This window comes from Zalophus californianus, chromosome 5 (genome assembly GCF_009762305.2).
Source record: "Zalophus californianus isolate mZalCal1 chromosome 5, mZalCal1.pri.v2, whole genome shotgun sequence".
NCBI classification, from domain to species: Eukaryota; Metazoa; Chordata; class Mammalia; order Carnivora; family Otariidae; genus Zalophus; species Zalophus californianus.
In genome coordinates, this window is record NC_045599.1 from 22,168,665 (window position 1) to 22,194,600 (window position 25,936).

At 41.8% G+C, this 25,936-nt stretch overlaps 1 protein-coding gene across 2 annotated transcripts in view; it reads left to right on the forward strand.

Moving 5' to 3' along the window:
* Window positions 1-6,197: 6,197 nt before the first annotated feature.
* SLC12A2 (solute carrier family 12 member 2) overlaps window positions 6,198-25,936 on the forward strand; it is a 103,581-nt gene continuing 83,842 nt past the window's right edge. Inside the window, exon 1 of one of the 2 annotated variants that reach the window (XM_027604681.2) lies at window positions 6,198-7,183. In XM_027604681.2, the coding sequence (XP_027460482.1) occupies window positions 6,449-7,183 (735 nt within the window). In that variant the 5' untranslated portion in view covers window positions 6,198-6,448. The remainder of the gene's footprint in view (window positions 7,184-25,936) is intronic. The other variant, XM_027604683.2, reaches the window with a different exon arrangement.

Below are 25,936 nucleotides of genomic sequence, written 5' to 3' on the forward strand. Positions count from 1 at the left end.
CACAAAAAAGATACAACTTAAAAGTCTTGACTGGGTTTGTTTCTTTTTTTTAATAAAATATTTAATGTTTGTATATATAAGGGCTCAACATGTGTCTGGTACTGTTCTAAGCACATTACAGGTAGTAAGTGATATAATCCTCATAAGTCTATGAGGTAGCTACCATTATTATCCCTGATTTACACAGGAGAAAACTGAGGCATAGAGGTCACACTAGCCCATCACATGACTAGGAGCCAGGGAAGCCAAGATTCAAATCCAAGTAGTCTGGCCAAGGAGACCATGACTATAACCACTAAGCTATTCTGTAAAAGTATTTGCTTCATATATTAGTATTTGACAACAATTTTGAACTTCAAAGTTCACAAGTGTTCACAGCCTACAGTTGTAAGTATTAAATCTGTGCAGACAGAAAATAATTTTCTAGTACAAAATTTGAGTAAAAAAGATTTCCTTGACTAGCTTTATTACAAATACATGCATAAGTGGAAGTGGGGAATGAAAAGAGATTGAGACTACGTTTATTTTAAATGTGTTTGCTATGAATGTACTGCTTGGATAAGATTTAAATTCGATAAAACACTGAGCTGTCTTTTTTGAAAGCTATAACTTACAAATATAAATTTTTAAAGAAGAATGTGATTGAGACTTGAGTAAGAAAACAAAATTATGGCATTTACAGCATAAACAAGCTTCTCTAGGGTAACTTTTTTTCCATGATAGGATAATAACTTTATTTGTCAAGAAAAATACCACTGATCTATTCTTTATGCAGAATGCCAGCTAGTAAAAAAGGAAAACCATAACCAGGTGGAATATGAGCACACACAGCACATCCAAGGAAAACTCACCGTAAAACAACAAGAACAACAACAACAAAACCCCAAATATGCTGATTTTAAAGTCTCCACATGGTTTTGTACCTCACTTGTTCTAAATCTGCAGATATGAAGAGTTGTAGATCTAGACATAATCTATGTCTCCTTTTAGGATTTTTAGTATTTGTTAACTGAGAGGCTTGGAATAACAACCTAAGTCCCTTCTAGTCCTAAAATTCTATGTACATTCAATACATACTAGTAAATGCATTGACACATACAATGCCGCAGGCTGACTTTTTGGCAAAAGGGGAAAGTGAGCAAAATGATGGGGGTACTCCATCATGGCACGGACAACTAGTCTGTTCTCCTCAAGGTTAGTCTCTAAATTGACACATGGTAAATCTGATCACCAACTGTTTGCTGACAGTGAAATAACAGAGACCTCTCCTGACAGTGTCTCTACAAGTTTCACATGCACATTTTGATTCTATCTCCTGAAACCCTTGCTCCTCCCCATTATCCTCCCATTGTGTTGGCTAATATAGGTTACTACATTCAATATATTATCACTTTTCATCTTTTTCCATCTCTTGGCCCAATTTAACTCAGCTGATCTTACTTCAAAAATGACTTCATCTGGTTCCCCTTTCATCTCTCAGGCCACTCCTTCTTTTATCTAGTCTTTACATGCTGGAATTACACAAAGCTGGACTCTAGACCTTCTTTGAACTCTATACGTATGCTGTTCAATATGGTAGCCACTAGCTCATGGGACTAATAAACTCAAGAAAATAAAATTATATATTCAGTTCCTCAGTTGCACTAGGCATTTCAAGTGCCCAACAGCCACAAGTGGCTCATGGTTATTATACAGGACAACATTGATATAGAATATTCCCACCACTGCAGAAAGTTCTATTGTACAGTGCTGCTCTATACCATCCCCCTGAGTGATCTTACTCATGTCCATGCTGTCAGTTATCATCTGTTTGCAGAAGACTCACACATTTGTACTCTGTCATACAAACTTCTCCTTTGAGCCCAAGACCCGTGTAGCCAAATAGTTTAACTCTTCCATTTGGATGTCTCAAAAGTACCTCAAGCCCAATATGCTCTAGACCAAATTTCTCATATTCCATCTCCAAACCTAGTTTTGCAATGTTCTTTTTCTCACCAATGTTACCATCATCTAACCCCAGGTAAACAAGTTAGAACATTCATCCTTTATTCTCCTTCATTCCTTCAATCCATTTCCAAGTCCTTTGAGTTACCTCTGAAGTATCTCTCAAATTTTTCCCTTTCCTCATCTCCCGTGTATCCTCCACAATGTAGAGTTTGATTAGTGGAGCAATCTCCCTGAATTCAAATCCTGATTTGGGCTGAGTGACCTTGGAGAAGTTACTTAACCTTTTTTTCTTGACCAAGTTCTTCATCTGTAAAACACGGGTAATGCTATGATTTTCTTCATGGTGTTGTTGTAAGAATTAAATAAGATTATGAATGCAGAGTTTAGCACCGAATCCAGGACATAAATTCCATATAAATGTTAGCTACTAGTTATTCCATATAAATGTTAGCTACTAGCTATTATCCCAAGCCTAGATTACTGAAATTGTATCCTGTCTTTCTTATTCTTGTTCCTCTCCAATCTTCTGCCCACAATATAACTAGAGAGACTTTTAGTGAGGTTAAATCTGATCATGCCCCCCTCTATCTCCCTGAAAACCCATTAATGGTTGTACAAGATGCTTTTAGAATAGATAGATTCATCTCCTATCTCTCTGGCCCCTTGAGCTCTATGCTTTAACCAAACTAGCTGCAAGCTCCTTAGTCAGGCCATGTTCAGTCCATGAGGGCTTTTGTTCACAATATTTCCCTTTTTTGAACTCCGCCCCCCCACCGCCCCTGGAAGTTATCATCCTTCAGACCTCAGCTGAAAAGTCACTTCCTCCCTCGCTAAGTCTGGTCCCTTTGCATTCTCATTGTACCATGTTCCAGTCTGTCCTAGAACTTCTCAGTTTTTAACTACCCATTCATATGAGTGACTACTATTTATTACTACACATGTATTTGTTTCCTGCAACAGACATCTCAGACTGAGCTCCTGATGTGCCTCCTACCCAAGCCTGCTCCATTCAGCATCTCCTCCACCTCAGAAAATAGCAACACTATTCTTTCAGTTACTCAAGCAAAAACCCTTGGATTCTCTTTTACACTCCACAACTATCAGAAAATTCTATTGCCTCCCTAGATAGAATTCAACCATTTCTCCCCTCGCCCCCTGGCCCCTTTTCACTGCTACCCATCCTGGTCAAAGCCATATCATCACTTCCTGGATTGTTGAGTTGCCTCTTGACACATCTCCTTGTTTCTTTCTTTATCCCCACCATTTAGATTCTTGTGTATTTACAAGGCAGTTAGATTGATGCTTTAAATATATGTCAGATCATGCCTTTCCTCTACTTGGACTCTCTAATAACTTGCCATCTGCTAAGGAGGTAAGTGACCTTGCCACCCAAATCCATATGTGGAAGCCCTAACCCATGTGACTACATTGCAGATAGTGCCTTTTGGAGAATAAGATTAAATGAGGTCATAAAGGTGGAGCACTGACCCGACAAAACTGGTTCCCTTATAAGAGACACCAGATTTCTCTCTCCACCATGTGAGGACAGTGATAAGACAGCTGCCTGCCTGCCAGGAAGAAAGCCCTTACCAGAAGCTGACCATGCTCGCACCCTGCTTAGACTTTTCAGCTTCCAGAACTGTAAGGAAATACATTTCTATTATTTAAACAACTCAGTCTATGGTATTGTGTTAGGACAGTCCAAATTAATATACCATCTCACACAAATTAAAAACCAAAGTCCTTCCAAAAGCCAAAGGGGTCCATTCTGGTCTCTTATGCCCCCGATCCCTAAACTCTGACATCATTTCCCTTGATTCTCCCCATCCCTTAAGCAGGCCTATAGGCCCCACTGGCCTATATGCAATTCCAAGAACAAGTCAGGCATGCTGTCTCACCTTTCAGTTTTTGTTTTTCTTCTGCTTGGAACACTATTTTCCCAAATACAACTATCTCTCACTACCTCACTCAAATGTCACCTTCTCAGTGGGGCCCTTCCATGACAAATTCTGCCACCGCCGTCTCACACCGCATACCCCATTCTCCTTCCTCCGCGCTACGAGCGACACTATCTACTGTATCCATTTAACTTTATTGCCTCTCTCTCCCCAACTAGACTAGGATTTCCATGAGAGAAGCGACTGTCTGCTTTGCTCATTGCCGTATCCCCAAAATACAGAGCACCTCGTGGTAAGTGCTTACCGTTTGTTCAGCTCAATGAATGCTGAATTTCAACAGCTACCAAATTAGCTACGGTACCACACCTAGCAGCTACAGAGGCAGCAACGTCCCAGTAGCAACTGCACTGCCTAAAGGGCCACCTGGTTTTTCTGGCCTCTCCTGGTTTTCTGCTATCACTAGAGCTGAAGAGGGACTTTAAAAACCATGGCTACATGATCGGAGCGTGGTTCCTCCCTCTCTCCATTTTTACAACAGAAATAGTAAATTGAGACGAAAAGTTGCCAAGGTCAACTAAGATCATGGCTAGCACAATTCCTTGAAAATTGTCTGGTTGCAACTTTCTTCACAGCATTTCCGAATAATTCTGCGAACTCTAGGGCTCTTGGGCCATACTTCCAGGGTTCAACAAAGGAGGGTGCTTATCCCCGGAACTAAAATTTTAAAATACATAAATACAAATAAATAAAAGACGAGTGGTGGAAGAAACAGTTCGTTGTCGTTATCTGCTTTTACGTGGAGCTGTGGATAGAATTTAGTTTAAAAATAGGTTCTGCTGCTAAGAAAGTTGCAAAATCACTATATTCCCCTACATTTCACAGAAGAGAAAACAGGTCTGCAGAGGAGAGGAGGAAAACAGGAATTCTTCACAACCTAACCCACGCCGAAAGTTCCCGGTCAGGGCTCCACGGTTAGTCATGGCTCTACGGTTACTGCTGTGTATTCGCTTCTGAGCTGAGCTTCCCATCATTTTTGGAAATGCCTCAAGTTAAGAATCGTCTTGAAACGATACGGTATCACAACTTAGCTCCCTTCTCACCTTCAAACATCACAGCTTTTTAAAATAAAGGTGTCATCGGGGCGCCTGGGTGGCTCAGTTGGTTAAGCGACTGCCTTTGGCTCAGGTCATGATCCTGGAGTCCCGGGATCGAGTCCCACATCGGGCTCCCTGCTCAGCGGGGAGTCTGCTTCTCCCTCTGACCCTCTTCCCTCTCATGCTCTCTTGCTACCATTCTCTCTCTCAAATGAATAAATAAAATCTTTAAAAAAAAATAAAATAAAATAAAATAAAGGTGTCATCGAAGTGTGGACACACCCACTGCATCTCCACGGGAGTGTTTCTGGTTATGCAAATCTAACGCGGCCAGGCCGGGAGTCGACCGCCTCAGTGGCGGCTCAAAGGAAATCCTGCCTCCCCCTAGGCCCAGGCCTGGAGTAAGGGAGGGCCGTCGCGGCCGGCCAGAGCCGCGAGCCGACTTCGCCTAGGGGCGCAACTCCGGAAGCACCTGCGGGCCCGACGGGAAAATCCCCGGCATCACCCACCGGAGCGGGGGGCGACCGGCAGCTCTAGCACCGCCTCGGGTACCACACGCCTGAGGTGAAGCGGCCCTGCAGCCCCGCAGCATCTCGCGAGATCTCGCCGGCTCAGCCCAAGCACTGCGAGCTCAGAACTCAAAAAAAAAAAAAAATTAAAAAAAAAAAGAAAAAGAGAAGAGAGAGATTGGAGAGAGAGAGCTCCTGAAGCCTCCGCGGTGGTGGCAACTGCCGCGGGCGCATCAGCAGTCGGCGTGCGCCGAGACAGGACTCGGGCGCCCGTTCGCCCGCCGGGCCGGGCGCCGTCCGCCGCTGCCGAGGCCTGGGCTGCCGGCCCACTGACGTGCAGCCCCAGGGGCGGGGAGAGAGGGAGGCGGCCGGGGGGCCCCTCTCCTCTTCGCCGCAAAGGGGGCGGGGGAAGGAGGTGGAGGGGTGGGAGGAGGGCGACGGAAGAGGAGGTAGCGGCGCGGAGATCCCGGCGAAGGCAGTGAGGCGGCACGGCGCCGCGCCTGCTCCCTGGTCGCGCTACCCGAGCGGCTCGCGCTGCCCGAGGCCCGGCGCGGACTGGACGGACGCGATCCTCGCGCAGGCAGCTCTCGCGTGGGGTCTGGCAGAAGCCCGAGAGGGCCGGCCCGCCGAGGGAGCGTCTGCCGCGCGACACTGCGGGACCGCGGGTGGGCGGGCTGAGGGGCGGAGGAGCCGCCGACCCCGCCTCCCGCGTGCTGCTGCCGGAGCCGCCACCGCTGCGGCCCCGCCGAGGCTTTAAACAGCGGGGCCCGCCCCACGCCCACTGTACTCGCGCGCCGACTCGGCTGCCGGCAGCGTTTGTGCGGGTCCGGGCTAGCGGCGGCGGCGGCGGCGGCGGCGGGCCGGCGGGCGGGCGGGCGGAGGGGTTGAGCGATTCCGTCACCTGGCGTTGCGGCCGCGGGCACCGCCGGCGGGGGGCGCGGAGGGCGTGCAGCCCGCGACGTCCGCCAGGCTCTCGGAGTCCGCCGGGGGTCGGGCGGCGATGGAACCGGGGCCCACGGCGCCCTCCTCCGGCGCCCCGAGGCTGGCCGGTGTCGGGGAGACGCCGCCAGCTGCCGCGCTGGCCGCCGCCGCCGGGGTGGACTTGCCCGGCACTGCCGTGCCCTCAGTGTCGGAGGATGCTGCGGCCGCGAGCCGGGGCGGCGGCGGGGTCCGCGGTGAGGGCGCCGCGGCGGCCGGGGACGGACTGGGCAGACCCTTGGGGCCCACCCCGAGCCAGAGCCGCTTCCAGGTGGACCTCGTTTCCGAGAACGCGGGGCGGACTGCGGCCGCCGCGGCGCCTGGGGCCGGGGCTGGGGGTAAGGAGACCCCAGCGGACGGGAAAGCTAGCGGCGAAAGCGGGCCAGGCAAGGGCAGCGAGGAAGCCAAGGGCCGCTTCCGCGTGAACTTCGTGGACCCGGCTGCCTCTTCATCTGCTGACGAGAGCCTGTCGGATGCGGCGGGGGTCGGAGGCGACGGGCCCAACGTGAGCTTCCAGAACGGCGGGGACACAGTGCTGAGCGAGGGCAGCAGCTTGCACTCGGGCGGTGGCGGCGGCAGTGGGCACCACCAGCACTACTACTATGATACCCACACCAACACTTACTACCTGCGCACCTTTGGCCACAACACCATGGACGCCGTGCCCAGGATCGATCACTACCGGCACACCGTAGCGCAGCTGGGCGAGAAGCTACTCCGGCCCAGCCTGGCTGAGCTCCACGATGAGCTGGAAAAGGTGAGCTCTCCCAGCCCTCCCTCATTCCCAAGCACTGGTCCTCTGGTCCTCGCTGACCGCGGGATGTGGCCGCCGGCTCGCCACGGGTGAGGTGGCGGGAATGGACGTGCACGACTCCGTGGCATCTCTGCAGTCAGCTGTCAAGGGTGGGATTGCGGGAGGAATGTAACTTAATCTCTTAAAAGTTTGCAGCGGGTTAAGCTAGTTCGGTAATAGAAGAGAGACTGCATTTAACAGCCTTCACCATCCACTTGTGTATCTGGTGTATGCTTTCTTTCTCACCCACGCTTAACAGCCACCATCCCTCTGAATGACAGTTGTGCTTGTGGGACCCGAGAAGGGAGTGTGCGGGAGGTTGAGGTGAGGATGGCTCTGGGGAGAGAGTGGAGAGCACGTACCATCTTTTTAGATGTCCTTTTTAAAGGTTGTGTTGTATGGTTTATGTATACCCATTAGGGGTCCCGAGAGTGGGAACAGTAGTGTTTGAAAAGAAAATCTTAACAGGGTGTGTTTGTCGTTTCTGAATTATTAAAGCTCAGTTACTGCTGTCTTGAACATGCAAAGGATTATACAAATCTTAGGATACACTGTTGCTGATAATGGCATAGATCTATTTTTTATTATAAACTTTTTGGGTGAGGACTGTATGAAAAGTTGGTGGGCAAAGTGTAAAATAGGAGGAGGGGAAAGAAAGAGAAACAAGAGAAAAATTTTTTCCCCCCCTGTGGAGGAGGTCTAGATTGAAAGACATTCTGGGGTCTTGCATAAGTAGTTATACTTTGTGAACAGAAAACCATCCCTAAAAGTCTACTGGTTTCCATAATTCTATTTTTTATGGCCACATCCGATTTTTATTTCTTCAGGGTGGAAAATTATTATTTTGAGATAACTTCAATGCTTTTGGAATTTGACTTAATATTTAACTTTTATGAGTTGGTATTACTTGACGCCTGCTTTAGCAAGTGTAAAATGATTACGTTGATGAATTTTTGTGAATGCAAAGAGTTGGTACCACCCGGGCTGAGATGTGATAGTGTGGAAAAATTTAAATACAGAAAGCATGTAATTTCTTCAGGTGTGATTGTTTGATTTCATACACTCATTTTATACAAGACTGTACCTGTCCTAGTGTTTGATAATGTAACATTCATACAGTTTGAAATAATTACAGAGGTCCCAATCCTTACAGCCTACTGATTCTTTAAAAGCCTGACATCATTTAGCTTTGGATAATACTACTTCTGTTACTCCATTATGGTATTTTGTCGTATCAGAAGAAAAACAATTTTTAAAACATTTATACTCTTGTATAAATTCTTTCACATTTATTTTTATCTTAACCAAACTCCATATCTCTGTAAAGTAGATGTATAGCTGGTAATTTCCCTTTCATTATAGCATTTTATTATTAAAAATATCATATGCTATATTTCAGATTGATTGCACCAAAGCTGAAGAATTAAGTAGTAAGGCAGTCTATATTTACCCATAAGTTTTTAAAAGGGTTTGTGAATTGAAGGATATTATATACCTTGAACTTGTAAACATCCTAGGAAAGTTTTTGTTACTCTAAATTCTATGAACAACAAAGCACTTCAAGTTCTCCAAAACTTGAGGGTTTTTTGTTTGGGTGTTTTTGATCAATTTATAGTATCTTAAAAAGAAAACTTGTATTGTTAGCTGTAGAGTTGAAGCAACTACCCAACCTCTGAGGCTCATCTTCCTCAACTTTTGGGGTTATTTTGAAGATTAGAAAAGCAAAGAAAACATCAAGGCCCATGTTCAGTGCCTAGAAAATAATGGCATATGTAGTTATTTTTTTCTATTTTTTTATTAACATATAATGTAATATTTGTTTCAGGGGTACAGGTCTGTGATTCATCAGTCTTACACAATTCAGTGCTCACCATAGCACATACCCTCCCCAATATCTATCACCCAGCAACCCCATCCCTCCCGCCACCCTCCACTCCAGCAACCCTCAGTTTGTTTCCTGAGATTAAGAGTCTCCTACGGTTTGTCTCCCTCTCTGGTTTTGTCTTGTTTCATTTTTCCCTCCCTTCCCCTATGATCTTCTGTCTTGTTTCTCAGATTCCTCATATCAGTGAGATCATACGATACTTGTCTTTCTGTGATTGACTTATTTCGCTTAGCATAATACCCTCTCTAGTTCGATCCATGTTATTTTGACCTATGTTGGCCTTTCAGAAAGTACGCAAACTCTAGGGTTTCAATTTAGATTCTCTTAATTCCTACATGATGAATGTAGTGTATAAATGTTATGTTCATAGCTCCATTTATGCAACAGGTAGTGTAATGAATTCTTTGTAGTTTTTTTTTTTTTTTTTTTTTACCTTCTGCCACTTGGGCCCTTTATGGTCAGTTAAAAAGGTTTATTAGATTAAGCATAGAACCTCATATAGAAAATAATTTTGTTTAGAATTTCGCAAATGGACTGAAGAAACACGTCATTTTAAGGAGTACAGATCTGACTATAGTGCTGTTGAAGGAGGGCAGGAGAGGTTCTAGCGTAGTTTGACTAGATCCCCAAAAGTTGTTCCTCACCCTGTCTATATTTACTTTTAACTCCATAAAACCTATTCTAATGCTTCTAGCCCTCAGTGAATCATAGTATTTAGAATTTTGTAGCATTTAATTCTAGCACTTGATTGATGTCGCACAGTCTACTTTGATCACTAAGTGCTTCAGTTTCCACCTTAACTGGATCTATATACTCTGTACTAGGTTTTATAAAAGAACAAAAGAAGTAAAAGACAAGCACTCTAGAAACCTGTTAGGGGAAAGGACTATATAGTCTTTCTTCTACTTGAATTCCTTTCTTTACCCACCACTGTGACTTTAAAGTTTTTTCCCTGAAAATTCAGATGAAGTGGAATAGTGCACTCCCATGGTGTCTTATGCAGCCATTGTAGAACCAGGACTCATGAGTTTTCTATTTGTCACATTTTTACTGGAGAGAGGAGTTTCTTAAGTGTTAGCCACATGGCTCTTGGTACTGTGGGATAATGGAGTGGTTAGCAAAACATATACTTTGTTTGGATATACCTTAACCAAATGGTTGCACAAGTAAGATAGTTACAAGCTTTATTTTCAGGGCTATGTGAGGAAAGTGTGGGATACTAGTAAGGATATAAAGAGACCTAATTTTAATTTGGATTGGGGAGGCCTTTTTCAAGAAATGTGACACTGAAGCCAAAACCTAAAGGATAAGTTGATAGGGCAGAACAGCATTCCAGGTCAAAGAAACAGTGTATGTAAATACAGTGAGAGGAGAGAGTGGTATGTCCAAAGAACTATAAGAACTATAGGAGGCCAGGAGAAGATGTTATAAATGTAGTGGCAAGTTATTGAAGGATTTTTCATGAGGTAGCCACATGATCTGTTTTGTTACACCATCTCTGGCTGCTGGATAAAGAATGGATTGGCAGAACAACAATGGAAGCAGGGAGACCCAAGCTATTACTGAGTTACAGATAATAAGAGTTGGTGGCAGAATGAATCGCATGCAGGTGGATTGGTTGTGGCAGTGAAAGAGGAGCTGATTCCCAGGTTTTGGATGAACAACTGAATAGATGGTGCTACAACCGAGATGGTGAATACAGGAGGAGGACTAGATTTGAGAGGGGAAAGGAGGAATTGTGTTTGAGTAGCAGTTTATAAGACATCTTAGTCCAAGAGTCATTTTGAGGGAGGAGGGCAGAATATATGTTATATCTATGTAAATATAGGTTATATAGATATATATATATCGATATCTATATAAATATCTATAGATATCTATATATAAATTTAAAAGTGGAGGTCAAACTAATATTTGATAGGCAACTTCACGTATAATGGAGATCTATACACACACGTACGCATGCATGTGTATATGTGTATGTGTGTATATACATGTGTATATCTAATACAAGGTGTGTGTGTGTGTGTGTGTGTATATAGAGAGAGTGTCTAAAGTCATGGACTTGAAATGACTTCGGGAGAGTGGGTAGATAACAGAAAAGAAATGGGGTCTGGGATTAGGCGTAGAGAATACATAAAGGTTTGTTAGAGGTTAAGGAGACACTAACAAAGGGAAGTGAGAAGGAGCCGTTAGGCTGGTGAGAAATAGCCAGGGTAGCAGTGTCAGGGAAGCTGAGAGAGGAGTTATAAAGAAGGCAGAAACTCTTCAGGGCTCTTACCAGGAATTGATTTTTTTTTTTTTAACCTTTTTCAAAAAGTTAAGTCCCAAGTACTGATTCTTGCCCCTACAAGGAGAAATTTAAAAGTGGAGGTCAAACAAATTAATATTTGATGGGCAACTTCAACACGTATAATGGAAAGCATGATGATCAAATATGGAAGAATTGAGTGGTGGACAATCCATAATAGCTTCTACAGGATTAAAGCATTATTAAAACAGTTTTAAAGGTAGAATAACCTTTGCCCAGTTGTCCTTAGTCAAGGCTTGGGCACCTTTTGCTGGTGGTACGTCATTTTTGCATATGGCCTCTGTTACAGCCTTTCTCATTAATAAAAAGAGAGAGGAACTACATATAATGTCTTTTATGTCTCACTGAGCTTGTTGGTTTTTCGTACAATTCCTAAGAAACAGGTCTTACACATATTTTACTCGTGATAAAATGGGTTCATAGAAGCCAAGAAATTGCTTAATGTCACTCATAGAAAGTGGAACAACTGGAAGTCAGACCCAGGGTTTTCTGACTCTAATGCCAGGAAGTAGTAACTTCTCTTTGTTGTTATCTCTTCTTCTTCCTCCCTGTCCCCGGACCTGCTGTGAGATGTCTGGGATGTTGAGGAAGACACATTGGGGATTACCAACATCATCCCTCTGCCCTGACTTCATGAAGGGGGAATGATGGTAGAGCTGAGAGAAATGAGGAGGAACACTTGTGATAGTGTAATCAGTGATGAATATGACTGCCACTTTCATAGGATCTGAGCTTGTGTCTCATGTATCGCCGTACATAGAACAGGTACTTAATAAACATTTATTCACTGAATGTATCAGGGTAGGCAGTTCTTCCTTCTTAAGGACTTTAAATAAAGCATTAAACAGTATGTTATCTCTACTAACTTGTGTAGCTGCTTCTTTGAGTGGGCTGTGTTGATTCTGGGACAAGAAATTTCACACACTACTGATGACTTTATTACATAACTTGGGTCCTTGAAGTTTCCTGAAGGAAAGAATGGGTCACATCCCGTGAAGAGGGGAGGAGTAGAGGAGTTCCAGGACTGAATAAAGGTAGGACATTGATAAGAAATATTTGCACATGGCAAAGTCAGACTTGAAAGATACCGCACTTTTGGCAGGGGCTTCACTGTGCTAAACCCATGCCACTTGAGGTGAAGTGTGGTTTATCTGTAATACTGTATGTAGTTGCCCAGGTATACACCAGCTGACTGCTTGGGTAGAAGGAAAGATAAACTTTGGGATTTTAAAATGTGGCAGAACTGTACACTGCTCTCATAATTGATGTCTTCTCTATGTGTATTTGTGTTGCCATACTCACATTCCCAATCCCATGAGACTGGAATATAAATGTTTGGAAAGTCCAAAGTAGTAATCCTTTTGGTTTCATGCTGAAGCGAAATGAATTTACTCAACAAAGCCTCACTGAGCACCAACAACAGCACTGTTTTAAATGCTGGAGATAGAGCTACGACCACAGCCAAGTCATGGAGCTTTCATTCTAGTGGTAGGAGTCAGTAAGGAAATAGGTCAGATGTAAGTACTGTGAAGAAACTTAAAGGTGGAGAGATGGTGATGGCCAATCTTGTGCTATATAAGGGTGGTCAGAGAAGGCCTCTCTGATGCTGAGCAGACACAAGAAGGGAGTGAGGATCACCCCTTGCAAATACTTGGGGGAGAAGAGCAGTCCAGGCAGGTGAATGATGAACATCAAGACCCTGAGGTGGAAGTGTGCTGAGCATGACTGAGAAACGAGGAGGCCAGCAAGAGGGAGAATGATACGAGAGGAGGTCAGAACAATAGTGAGGAACAAATCTGAGGTAACAGTGTTTGATGTGATGAGGGATGCTGAGATGCTGGGTGTGTTTAAAAGGTCAAATTGTTGGAATTTGTTGATGTTTTGGATGAGGGGTGTATGGAAGGATTAATGGCAGGGTTTCTCCCCTCTTTAGAATGGAGTTGATATTTATGAACTTGGGGAGGAGTGTGGGAAGAGCAGGTTTGGGAGATGGACTGGAGTTGGGTTTCATTCTGCAAATTCTGCAGTGGGGCAAACACTAATAACATGGCAGCCACTGGTTTGTGAAATAATAGTATTTAAGAAAATGGGTTTTAATTTGTAGCATAAAAATGTGCTTTTATACTTCAAGTGTTAGGGAAAGCCATGAAAGCCAGTAGTTTTTCAAAAAGCGTACAAAAGGGTGAGCAACTACTGAGACGATTCCAGAAGGTGAGTGAGGGACGGACAACAAGGATATTCAAGTTAAAAACGTATCAGTGGTGGGGCTTCTGGATGACTTAATGGGTTAAGCATTCATTTCTTGATTTTGGTGCAGGTCATTGTCTTAGAGTTTTGAGATGGAGCCCAGCAGTGGGCTCTTGTTCAGCAAGGAGTCCGCTTGAGGTCCTCTCCGTCTGCTCCTCCCTCCGCTTGGAGTGTGTGCGTGCGCATGCGCGCTCTCTCAAATCTTAAAAGTATCGGTAGTGTCTCATACAAAATGTGAATGCTGGGGCACCTGGGAGGCTCAGCTGGTTAAGCTGCTGCCTTTGGCTCAGGTCATGATCCTGGAGTCCTGGGATCGAGCCCTGCGTCACGCTCCCTGCTCAGACAGCAGCCTGCTTCTCCTCATACTGGTCTCGTGCTCTCTCTCAAATAAATAAAATCTTACAAAAATAAAATACAAATGCTGTCCTTTGCCACTGGCTACTTTATCCTTTGATATTACTGCTTTTTAAAAGCTATTATGAAAAACTTAGTACTGATAGAGAACTCGAGGATGTCTATTTAGAAGATGGGGAAAATCTGAAAAGCAAAAAATAGCTTAGTGGAATGTTGTCTCTCTGCAGAAGCAATTATAGTAGGTGATTTGAGCTCTGAAATTTCCTTGCTTTAAATTTTCACTATACTGTTCCTGAACATTCACTAATTAGATATTCACGTAGGTTAAGAATCATAGAAACATCTGGGATGGTTCTTTGTTAGGTTGGTGTGAATTAGTTCCTTCAACAATGTGGCTTCTAACAGAGTTCAGTATGTGAGTCATTTTGGAGCTTTTGGGGGGTAGTTGGCTTTTTAGGGTAGGCTTGATTTTTCCAGTAGAGATTTAAAGGACCCATGTGGACCCTGACCTTCTACGTAATACATTTTACTTAAATAATTCTTGTTGAAGTTACCAGCGACCTCCGCCCTATTATTAAGTCCAGAAAACTACCCCCTCCCTCCCCTGCCCCATCTCCCATCAGCATTCAACCTTCCAGCAGTATTTGATTTTCTGTTGAGGTCTTGTTTTCTTTTCTTTGGCTTCTACACCATTTTGTCTTTTAACTTTGAGGTTCTTTCAGCCCAGTGTCTTATGCAGTCTCCTTTATCTCCAAATTGGCCATCCTCAAGACTTGATTCTGCCTTTTCTCCTTCCCCTTTCTTTTTCTCTCCCTGTGCTGTATGATCTGTAGGCTAATGAATTCCAAAATTTTGTGTCCTTCCCACATCCATTTGCTAAGTTCAGGCCATCTAATGACTGCTGGATTTTTTTGTTTCTTATCTCAGTGACACCCTGTACTCACAAACTCAGGATTTTCTCCCTCCCCTTCCAAAAGCAAAACAGCCCAGGCCTCTTCCAGTGTTCCCTGTGTCTGCATGGATGGTACCACTATTCATTGTGGTACACAGGTGAGAAGTATATGAGTCATCCTTGATGCTTTCTCTCATCCTTCCACATCCAGTTTATCACCAAGTTCTATCACCTTTATTTCCTCTATCACCTTTATTTCCTAAGTATTTTTTTCATCTTCACTGCTACCATCCTAACCCAAACTGTAGCATGTCCTCTATAGCTAACTGGGTTCTCCGTATTCACTGTGCTCTCCCATCACTGTTGTGCCCAAAATATTTTTAAAACAGAATTGATATGTTATCCCTTGGCTTAAGACGAGCCCTGCATTGCCCAGGTCTGGCCTACCTGTTCCTTAATGTTTCAGTTGCTCAGTGTCACAGTACTTCCTTTGCCATAAGGCCTTTGTTCATGACACTGTCCATGAACTCTTCCTCCCTTCTCCCCATACACACACTGTTAACTTTTCAGTTTTAAGATTTTGCTTCAATCCTATTATCCTCAGAGAGGAAGCTTTTATCCTCTAGCTAAGAAAAACCACTTTTTCCCTGAGAGCCTTTATTTCAGTTAATAATAGTATATTTATTAACGTGGTTATTTGAGTTGGCTTGAGTTGACTTCAAGCTCCGTGAGAAGCAGACTATGTGGCTACTTATCATTATGTGTCCCTAGTACCTAGTATATAGCCTTGAGGTAGCAGATCCTCAGTCAATACATTTTTTTTTTTTTAGATTTTTTTTTTTTATTTATTTATTTGACAGAGAGAGACACACGACGAGAGAGGGAGAGAGGGAACACAAGCAGGGGGAGTGGGAGAGGGAGAAGCAGGCCTCCCGCCGAGCAGGGAGCCCGATGCGGGGCTCAATCCCAGGACCCTGGGATCACGACCCGAGCCGAAGGCAGACGCTTAACGACTGAGCCACCCAGGCGCCCCCTCAGTCAATACATTTTTAATAATAGAACTCATTCTTTGTAAATTAATGGACTACAAAAGAAAAACTGTTTGACATACTTATTATTTAGATAGATGTCTCTATCTAAATGACTCTAAAGGACATTTGACAGATTACCCTGAAAACCCACATCTGGAGTTTGAGAAGCAGAAGAGCTCAGGGGCGTCTGGGTGGCTCAGATGGTTAAGCGTTTGCCTTCGGCTCAGGTCATGATTCCAGGGTCCTGGGATCCAGCCCCATGTTGGGCTCCCTGCTCAGTGGGGGAGTCTGCTTCTCCCTCTCTCTCTGCCTCTCCCCCTGCTTGTGCTCTCTCTTTCAGATAAATAAAATCTTTTTTTTTTAAGATTTTATTTATTTATTTGAGAGAGAGAATGAGAGAGAGAGAGCACGAGAGGGAAGAGGGTCAGAGGGAGAAGCAGACTCCCTGCTGAGCAGGGAGCCCGATGTGGGACTCGATCCCGGGACTCCGGGATCATGACCTGAGCCGAAGGCAGTTGCTTAACCAACTGAGCCACCCAGGCGCCCTCAAATAAATAAAATCTTAAAAACAAACAAACAAACAAAAAACAGAAGAGCTCAGTAACTGTCCAAAATCACAGGACTTGTAACTGCCTGGGTCAAGGTTGGAACTTGGAACAAATATTCTGACTCTCAGTTGGTGCTAATTCCAGTATCCTATAGTTTAATACTGTATAAATTCTTGTTATTTTTGATTGTTTTTTGTTTTTGTTATGTTAATCACCATGCATTACATCATTAGTTTTTGATGTTACGTTCCATGATTCATTGTTTGCTCTTTAAAATACCCAAACAGTTGTTTTTTAGCTCATTGAAGATAATGTAGAAAGGATTTGGACTCGTCAGTTTTATTGTATGAATGTATCTTTTTCTAGTCAGAAAATCTTCAAAAAAAATTACATAAGGAAATTTCTTTTTTTTTTAAGATTTTATTTTTAAGTAATCTCTGTACCCAACATGGGGCTCGAACTTACAACCCCTGGATCAAGAGTCTCATTGTGTTCTACCCATTGAGCTAGCCAGGTGCCCCTAAGAAAGTTTGTTATAAAAGGAATCTTAACTAAGTTTTTGTTTCCTCTGCCTTTCCCTCTCCATATGCATCTCCCAGAAGACCTACATTTTTAAATGTTCTAGGGCTGTGCTTTATGATACTGTAACCAGTAGTCATATGTGGCTGTGAAACTAAGTCTAAATTTAAGTTAAAAATTCAAGTTTTCAATTACTAGAGCCACATTTTAAGTGCTCAAATACCCACATGGGGCTAATGGCTACCATATTGGATCATTGGAGAGCTGGAACATTTCTATCGTTACAGAAAGATCAATTAGTGTTGTCAAGGAAGTGATATTTAAAGGGACTTTTTTCCTTCTTTCATTCTTCCTTTCTTTTCCTCCATATTAAATAATCACTAGTTTAAAATTATTAGAGTCAAATTTTCTTGTAATTTTGCATGGAATCCTTCTTACATAAAGACGTTTAGACATATTAGTCCATGAAGTGTTTGTCGAATCAGTGGAATGTTTTTCCATCTGAGAATGGAAATCTGGGTCTTTAATTGGAAAGGCTATGAAGAATTTCTTAATATTGTATAAAGTGTTGAAGTTTCCAGAGCAATTTAACTTATATATCTATATTTGGTCTTCAAATCTATCTTTGGAGGAAGTAGGTTTTAAGAAGGTCTTGGAGTAGCAGTCTGATTTTACAAGGTTGTGGTTTGCCTAAAGCCACACAACTAGTACTTGGTGAGGCTGAATCTTTTTGAAACTAGGTCTCTCTCTCTCTCTCCTTATCCTTTTCTTATGGAGCAGTGATTTCCAAATTTCTAAAAGAATCACCTGGACAAAAATTACAGACTCCCCTCTACCGAAGAAATATATGTAGTTTTTAAAAAGCTTTCCTGGTGATTTCCAGAGAGCTGGGCTTGAGAACCAGTGTCCCAGAGCATGTTGAGAGTCTTACACTTTGCTTATGTCTGTAACAGTAGTACATTTGTTATTTTTTTGATGTGGTGATACTCAACTTCGGAATACCCTTATATAGATAAGGGGTAACTATCAAAGATCTGACCTTATGGGGCGCCTGGGTGGCTCTGTCGTTAAGCGTCTGCCTTTGGCTCCGGTCATGATCCTGGGGTCCTGGGATCGAGCCCTGCATCGGGCTCCCTGCTCCGCGGGAAGCCTACTTCTCCCTCTCCCACTCCCCCTGCTTGTGTTCCCTCTCTTGCTGTGTCTCTCTCTGTCAAATAAATAAATAAAATCTTAAAAAAAAAAAGATCTGACTTTAACCTTTCAATAACTGTATACTGAATTGCATTAAGTTACCAATTATTGGATATCTACCATGTTTCAGGAGCTTTCTATAGTCTGGGCACAATAAACTTCCAAACCAGGTAAATTATAGATAGACAAATTCAGAGGCTGATAGCAACTTGCCCAAGCCTCATAGCCAGTAAGTGATAGATGGCTGTTTTTAAACGTGGGCATGTTAATTGAAAGCTCACATGCGAGGTGTTAGGATGAACATGTATGTTGTTTATTCAGTGGCCTATTAAAATTCTGTAGGGAAATCAGACATTGTAAGTACTAAGGGATAAGTCTGAATCCTGGGGAGTTCATGTGGAATAGTTGGACTTATTCCAGAGAGATGCACTGCCTCTCTCTCTCTTTTTTTTTTTTTGAAAGACCTTATATAGTTGAGACGGGGAGAGAATGTGCGTGAGTGGGAGGAGGAGCAGAGGGAGAGGGACTAGCAGACTCTGCACTGAGCGGGGAGCCCAAGGTGGAGCTGGATCTCATGACCCTGAGATCATGACCTGAGCAGAAATCAAGAGTTAGATGCTTATGTGACTGAGCTACCCAGGTGCCTCGTACACTCTTTTATAGAGCCTAATGGTTTCAGACATAAACACGCAGGCTCTATTATTTTAGAAATGAAGCTTTATGATAAATTACTTGCAGCACTGACTTAATCTGTAAATTTCTAGAAATAATATTAGGCAAATTTATAAATTGGTAGGCTTGGAGAAATTGCTGAAAAGCCTCACCTGTTTCAATCCCAATTATTTGGAAGATTTGCTGACCTGAGAAAAAGCTGATCTCTTAATTAAAGCAACAACAGTAACATAAAGGCTTTCACTTAAGAGGGATTCACTACACCTATACTTGTGGATTGTGTAGTTATACTTTACACACAGTTATAACAAATATGGCACAAAGTAAATTAGAAGGGAAAATGAACATGGCAGAGGTGGATTCAGAGATAGCCAGCATATCATAGAGACAAAAGATAAGAAAAGCATGAAAAGCAGAAACAAAGTTCTCAGTAAATAGCAGTCTAGAGTAGCCTTTAGAATGGATGTAAAGAACAGCTCCTGAGTTTTTTGTTTTTGTTTTTTAAAGATTTTATTTATTTGACAGAGAAAGACACAGCGAGAGAGGGAATACAGGCAGTGGGAGTGGGAGAGGGAGAAGCAGGCTTCCCGCAGAGCAGGGAGCCTGATGCGGGGCGCGATCCCAGGACCCTGAGATCATGACCTGAGCCGAAGGCAGACGCTTAACGACTGAGCCACCCAGGTGCCCCAAGTTTTGGTTTTTGTAGCATCTCCATCCAGCATAGTGCTGGCACAAATTTAAACTGTTTTACTTTTAAAAATTTTTTTAAAAGAGTGTTTTAAATTTTAATACAAAAGAAAGTCAACTACACAATTTTGGGAAATTTCAGTCTCAAGTCATCTTAGAGTATCAAATTTTAAGAAGCTGAGGATTAATCCTTTTTAAAACTAACACTTTAAGAATGTACTCCAGGGGTTTCATTTTGTACTTTATTTAAAATGTTTGTTATTTCATTATGAAAAGAAAATATAGATAGGGAAAGTTTACAAAATTTTTGTGTTTTTATGTGCATTTGGAAGATAGGGAAAGTTTACAAAATTTTTGTGTTTTTATGTGCATTTTTAATGTATTTTTTTATAAAGATTTTATTTATTTAACAGATATAGTGAGAGAGGGAACACAAGCAGAGGGAGTGGGAGAGGGAGAAGCAGGCTTCACGCTGAGCAGGGAGCCCGATGCAGGACTCCATCCCAGGACCCTGAGATCAAGACCTGAGCTGAAGGCAGACGCTTAATGACTGAGCCACCCAGGTGTCCCTTCATGTGCATTTTAAAACCAAGAGTTTTTTTATTTGACTCTTCCCACCTAGCATTAAATAACTAATCATTAGTAAATAAGTAATATAAGTTTTCTGTCACCCACAATAATCCTGTTTAAGTGAGTGTTTGCATAATACTCTCATACGTGTACCCATATGATATTTATACCATAACTTGCATTTTCTCTTGTAGACTTATTTAGTCCATTTACATCTATTGCAATTTGGTTGTAATAGGCTTGGTATTTTTGATACTTGTTCACTGTTTCCTCATTTGTTTTGTGATCCCCTAATCCTCTTTTCCTGACAATTTTTGTGCTGATCAGATAATTTTTTAGTATTCCATTTTAATTCTTCTCTTGACTTTCCAGCGATATATTTCTTTGCATTATTATCTCAGTGGTTGCTCTACTTAGAGATAATATTGAATTTCCTCAGCTAAAATATAAGAACTTTAAAACAATCCTTTCCTTAGTGCTCTGGTTGTCATAAATTAGAAACCCCAGTACAGTGTTGTACATTTTGCTTTCAACAACCATACGGCTTTAAAAAAAGAAAAGAAAAATAGATGTATGGTACTTTATACTCATTTATTTCCATTCATTTTTATTTCTTTTTGTAGATCCGTGTTGCTGGTACTGTTTTCTTTCCTTCAGTACTTCTTGTAAAGGAGGTCAACTGGTAACAAAATTCTTTTTGTTAATGGGAAAATGTCTTTATTTCACTTCACTTTTGAAAGATAGTTTTGCTGGATGTGGTCTTCTTGGTTGACAGGGTTTTCTTTGAGCCCTTTGAGTATGTACCTCTACTGTCTTCTCACCGCCATTGGTTCTGATAAGAAGGCCATTAACCATATCATTTTCTCTTTACTTGTGGCTTTTAGCATTTGTGCGTGGGGCTGTTTTTTTGTGTGTGTATCGTTTTTTGGATTTGTTAAGTTTCTTCTGTCTTTAAGTTAATGCTTTTCACTGCTTTCTCCTGCTATTTCCCTTCTGCTATTAAGTCCATCTAGTGAACTTTTCATTTCAGGTTTTGTGATTTTTCAGGTCTAGAATTTCTTGATTTTTTAAAATACAGTTTCTGTTTCTCTGTAGAGATTCCATTATTCACTGATATCATATTCAGCTTTAGTTTTTTAACATAGCTGTTTTGAAGTCTTTTTTTTTAAGATTTATTCATTTGAGAGAGAGACAGCACAAGTGACAGTGAGGGGGTTGGGGCGGCAGAGAAAGAGGGAGAGAATCTCAAGCAGACTCCCCACTGAGTGGGGAACCTGACACTGGGCTGGATCTCGGGACCCTGAGATCATGACCTGACCTGAAATCAAGAGTTGGATGCTCAACCAACTGAGCCACCCAGGTGCCCCTGTTTTGAGGTCTTTATCAACTAAATCCAACACCTGGACCTACTTGGCATTAATTGCTAATGATTGTTTTTTTCCTAATTATGAGTTATAGTTCCCCATTTATTAATACTTGGGAGTAAAAATTGAACATGTAGGTAATACACTGTAGTGCCTTCGGGTGGTGGTGGTTATTTTCTTTTAAGAATTACTGTTTTTTGTTCCACCAGGTGTTTAATTTGCCTGGGTTGAGACTGCAAACTGGTTCCTGTTTCCCAGCTATGTGGTAGCTGATATATCTGTTCTGTTTTTTGGTTTTCAGCTGCTGCTTTTTTAGCCTGCCCCCTTGAGTTGGGGAGGTCTCCCCTATACCTGTGTAATTTAATGGTTAGTCAAGATTTGGGGCTTATAACAATAAAAAATTAAAAAAAAAAGATTTGGGGCTTACCTTTGACATCAATCCCTTTTTTCTCTGGAGATTGCCACTTTAATTTCCAATTCCTCTCTTTGGCTTTGGATTGTCTTCTCTAATATTTCTAGTTACTAAGGCTTCCATCCATTTGAGTTACACACAGTTGGGGAATGGTCTCCATTAAAAAAGGATCTCACCCAGTGCAGCTGTATTTATCAAGTGGTGTTTTGTTTTTTTGTTTCCATCTGCCCTAGGTTCTTTAACACGCATGTGTAATTGAGCTGTCATTCGGGATTTAAATCTTGGCCTTTCCACTTAATACTTGTGTGACCCTCAGAAAAAGGACTTGTCCCCTTTGATCCTTGGTTTCCTGCTATAGAGAATGAGAAAGATGATAATTCATAGTGAGAAGTACATGAAATACCAAGTGCACGCCATGCCCTAACTATAGTTTTTGCTATCATGTGGTTCTCTGTATTGCTTTTCCAATATTTTACCCACTTATGATGCCTCTGGTCATGTATTTTTGTCCTTGACAAACTTTTGGTCCTTCTTATTTCAAAAATAAAATAATTTGAAATGTAGATCATAGAGTCATGTTATTAATTGATAGTGGGAGGCATAAGTTTTCTGGTGAGTTAGATTCAATCTATTTGTTGAAGTTAGCAAGTTGTGTGGGATTTGAAATAATGCATACATTATGCTGTTTTTAATGCACAGTGTTGTAACTCAGTCTTGAATGGCTAGTAAAGAACATGATGGGCTAGGTAGAGTACTGAATTCTTTGACTGTAATCAGCAGTTCTGACTTGGTTCATTGTAAAGTCACATGGTCACATCATCCACTTTTATCTGTGGCACTTGAGTTTTGAGCTTTGCATTAATGCCACTGGATATTAATAGGCCATTGTTAACCAGAGCAGATTGGATTCCTGTAAAACAATACGTTGTTTTGAGAGAGTAGTCTGTATGGGGAGCATTACACTGAATACACCAATCACCGACAGCGCGGATAGGAAATGTTTGTAGCTTTGGGATGATATAATTGGCTAGTACTTGATGAAAAAATGGTTAGAATAAACCCAGCCACTTTGGCATCTAAATGTGCGTATGGAAACATACATTTTTAGTTACTGATACGGCTATGTTTCAGGATATTAATTTAATACTTTAGCTTATCTTAGTAGTGAACAGATGCTTTTAAATTATATGAGAGATTTTTATCTTTAAAGTGTCTTTATTATTAGTTCAGAAGTTTGTTTTTAGGATTTAAACTGCATTTTTTGGTGTGAATTTTAACGTTTTTTAGATGTAATTTTGGGTTTATTTATTTATTTATTTTAAGATTTTATTTATTTGACCAAGAGAGAGAGAGCTTGAGCAGGAACACAAGCAGGGGGAGTGGGAGAGGGAGAAGCAGGCCTCCTGCCAAGCAGGGAGCCCGACATTGGGCTCGGTTCCAGGACCCCAGGATCATGACCCGAGCTGAAGGCAGATGCTTAACGACTGAGCCACCCAGGGGCCCCAGTTTTGGTTTTTTTTAAATCAATAATAAGCTGCTTTTAAACAAAGAATAGTTATTTAGTAATAGTGTCCTGAAATAAAGATTTTCACTCCTCTGCCTGTCATTAACGATGATTTGATTGGCTTAAATAAAGCTGGGCCCAGAAGTTTGCTTCTCTTCTCAGACCATGCTATCTAGCATTAACCCTAGTTGATGTAAAGTGCTTATCATTTGTCACTAAAGGAAATAGAGAGGAAGCTATCTTAGTAAGCACATTTTTCAGTACCAGTTAAGTTGCAGAACTTTTTAGCAGTTTGATCCTTAACAATCAAAGCCATGTTATTTGCGGGCGCCTGGGTGGCTCAGTTGGTTAAGCGACTGCCTTCGGCTCAGGTCATGATCCTGGAGTCCCGCATGAGCAGGGAGCCCTCTTCTCCCTCTGACCCTCCCCCCTCTCATGTTCTCTCTCTCAAATAAATAAATAAATCTTTAAAAAAAAAAGCCATGTTATTTGCACTGTCTTACTAAGTTGCCGATGGTGTACGTGATATATCTTTTACCACCACGCAGAATGGTGATCCTATATGTATGTAACAGTCATTGTTTTTTATTTTTTTTCTTCCATGGGTAATTTTAAGCCCTGCTAATATCAATTTATAAGAAGCTCTGTAGTACAGTCTAGATTAATGCTGTTTTGTGGTATTTATTTTCACGTATTTGTTCAACATCTGGTTATTTAAGTGCACAACATGGACAGTTGTAGTAATAGATTGCTTACTAGTTGCTTATAATAACAGCAGAAATGTACTGAGTAATTACTTGTTAATGTCAGGCAATGCACCAAGCACTTAAAACATGTTCTTGTTCAATCTTAAAGTCTTTTTTGTTTTTAATTGTGGACTATACCAGAGAAAAACACAAAGCATAAGTGTATAACTTAATTAAGTGAACACCTACACCGTCATCACCCAGATAAAAAGATAGAACATCACTGGTACCCCAGATACACTCCATGCACCCCTTTTAAGTCCTCCTTCCCCCATGGAAAGTAGCTGCTGTCCTGACTTAATGGTGATTATTTCCTTGAGACTTGGTTTCAATTTTTTTTTAAATGCCTTTTATCATCTTTATGTATTCCTGAAGACTCTTAGTCTAGTTTTGCCTTAAAACTTCATATAAATAGAATCATACGGTATACTTTTATCTGTTATCTTTTGCTCACTATTATGGTTGTATTTATAATTCATTCGTTTTTATTGCTACCATCTTCCACTGTATGAAATGCTATGATTTATTTATTCAGCAATTACAGATGTTTGGATTATTACTGTTTTTGTCAATTATTACATAATTTGCCAAACACAATTTGGCAGTTAAACGGTGCTGATACGAACATTTTTATACAGGTGTCCTGCTCCATATAAGTATTTTATGTCTGTAGGGTTATATCTTACAGTAGAATTGCTGGGTTGAACAGCATGCATGTTTTGAATTTGAAAAGATAATGCCCAATTTTCTTTTCCAAAGTTGTTTACCAATTTAGGGTACCACCAGCAGTGTATTGAGAGTTTTTGTGTTCTTTCAATCGTCATGTTTTTTCACTAAATCTTCTCAAACAGTATGGAATAGGCATTTTTATCTCCATTTTACAGATGTGGACACTGACAGCAGAGGGGCTAAATAACTTGCCAGAGTTTGCATAGCTACTGAGTAGCAGAGCTGGAATTATAACCTAGATCTGACTCAGAGACACTTTTAAATTTACTACCATTTCAGGACATTGTGTGGAAAACAGAGATGGCCTATAAAGACTCAAAATTCAGTTGCTTCGTCTTTGGATAAAATCACAGGAAGGGTCTGTGCCCTTGTGGATGCTCCATTTTAATACATACTGAAGGAGTGGGGGTAGATGCGTAGATTACAAGAACTGAGTAAATTAAAAGGCAAATCACAGAGTACGATATGTGCTACGAAGACAGTACAAGGGGCACTGATGAGAGGAAACTGTATGTTGGGCAGCCTAGAAAGGACGAGGCTACATTTAATCGAAGGCCTCGAGGATCTGAGGGACACATTCATCTCCAAAGTGTGTTACAGGCACGGGGAGCAGCAAGCAAAAGGTCTCCCAGGAGAAAGTACTATTAAGACAGTATTTCAGCAATGAAGCAGGATTGTATCACATTAAATATTTCAGTTAGAACCCTGTCATTTTTCTCACTTAACGGACGGAAGTTTGAGGGTGTATAAGGCATGTACAAAAGTTTTCAAGCAAAATTAATAGAAATAGGAAAGTGATCTGTGACTGGAAAAACACAGTAGCTTCTAAAACCGACTAATATTTACCTTTTGTTCCGTTGTGTCCAATCTGTGTGTGATAACAAAATGTGGATGTGTAGGTAGGCCCAGGGGTCAAGAGGTTCCAATGGTAAAGCATATAAAGGATGAAAGAAACGTGTATGACCTGCAACATTTGACTGAAAGGGCTTGCGGGCTGGAGCAGGCAATGTGGTTTTTAAGTGGAAAAAGGAAGACCTAGATAACATAGAAACTCA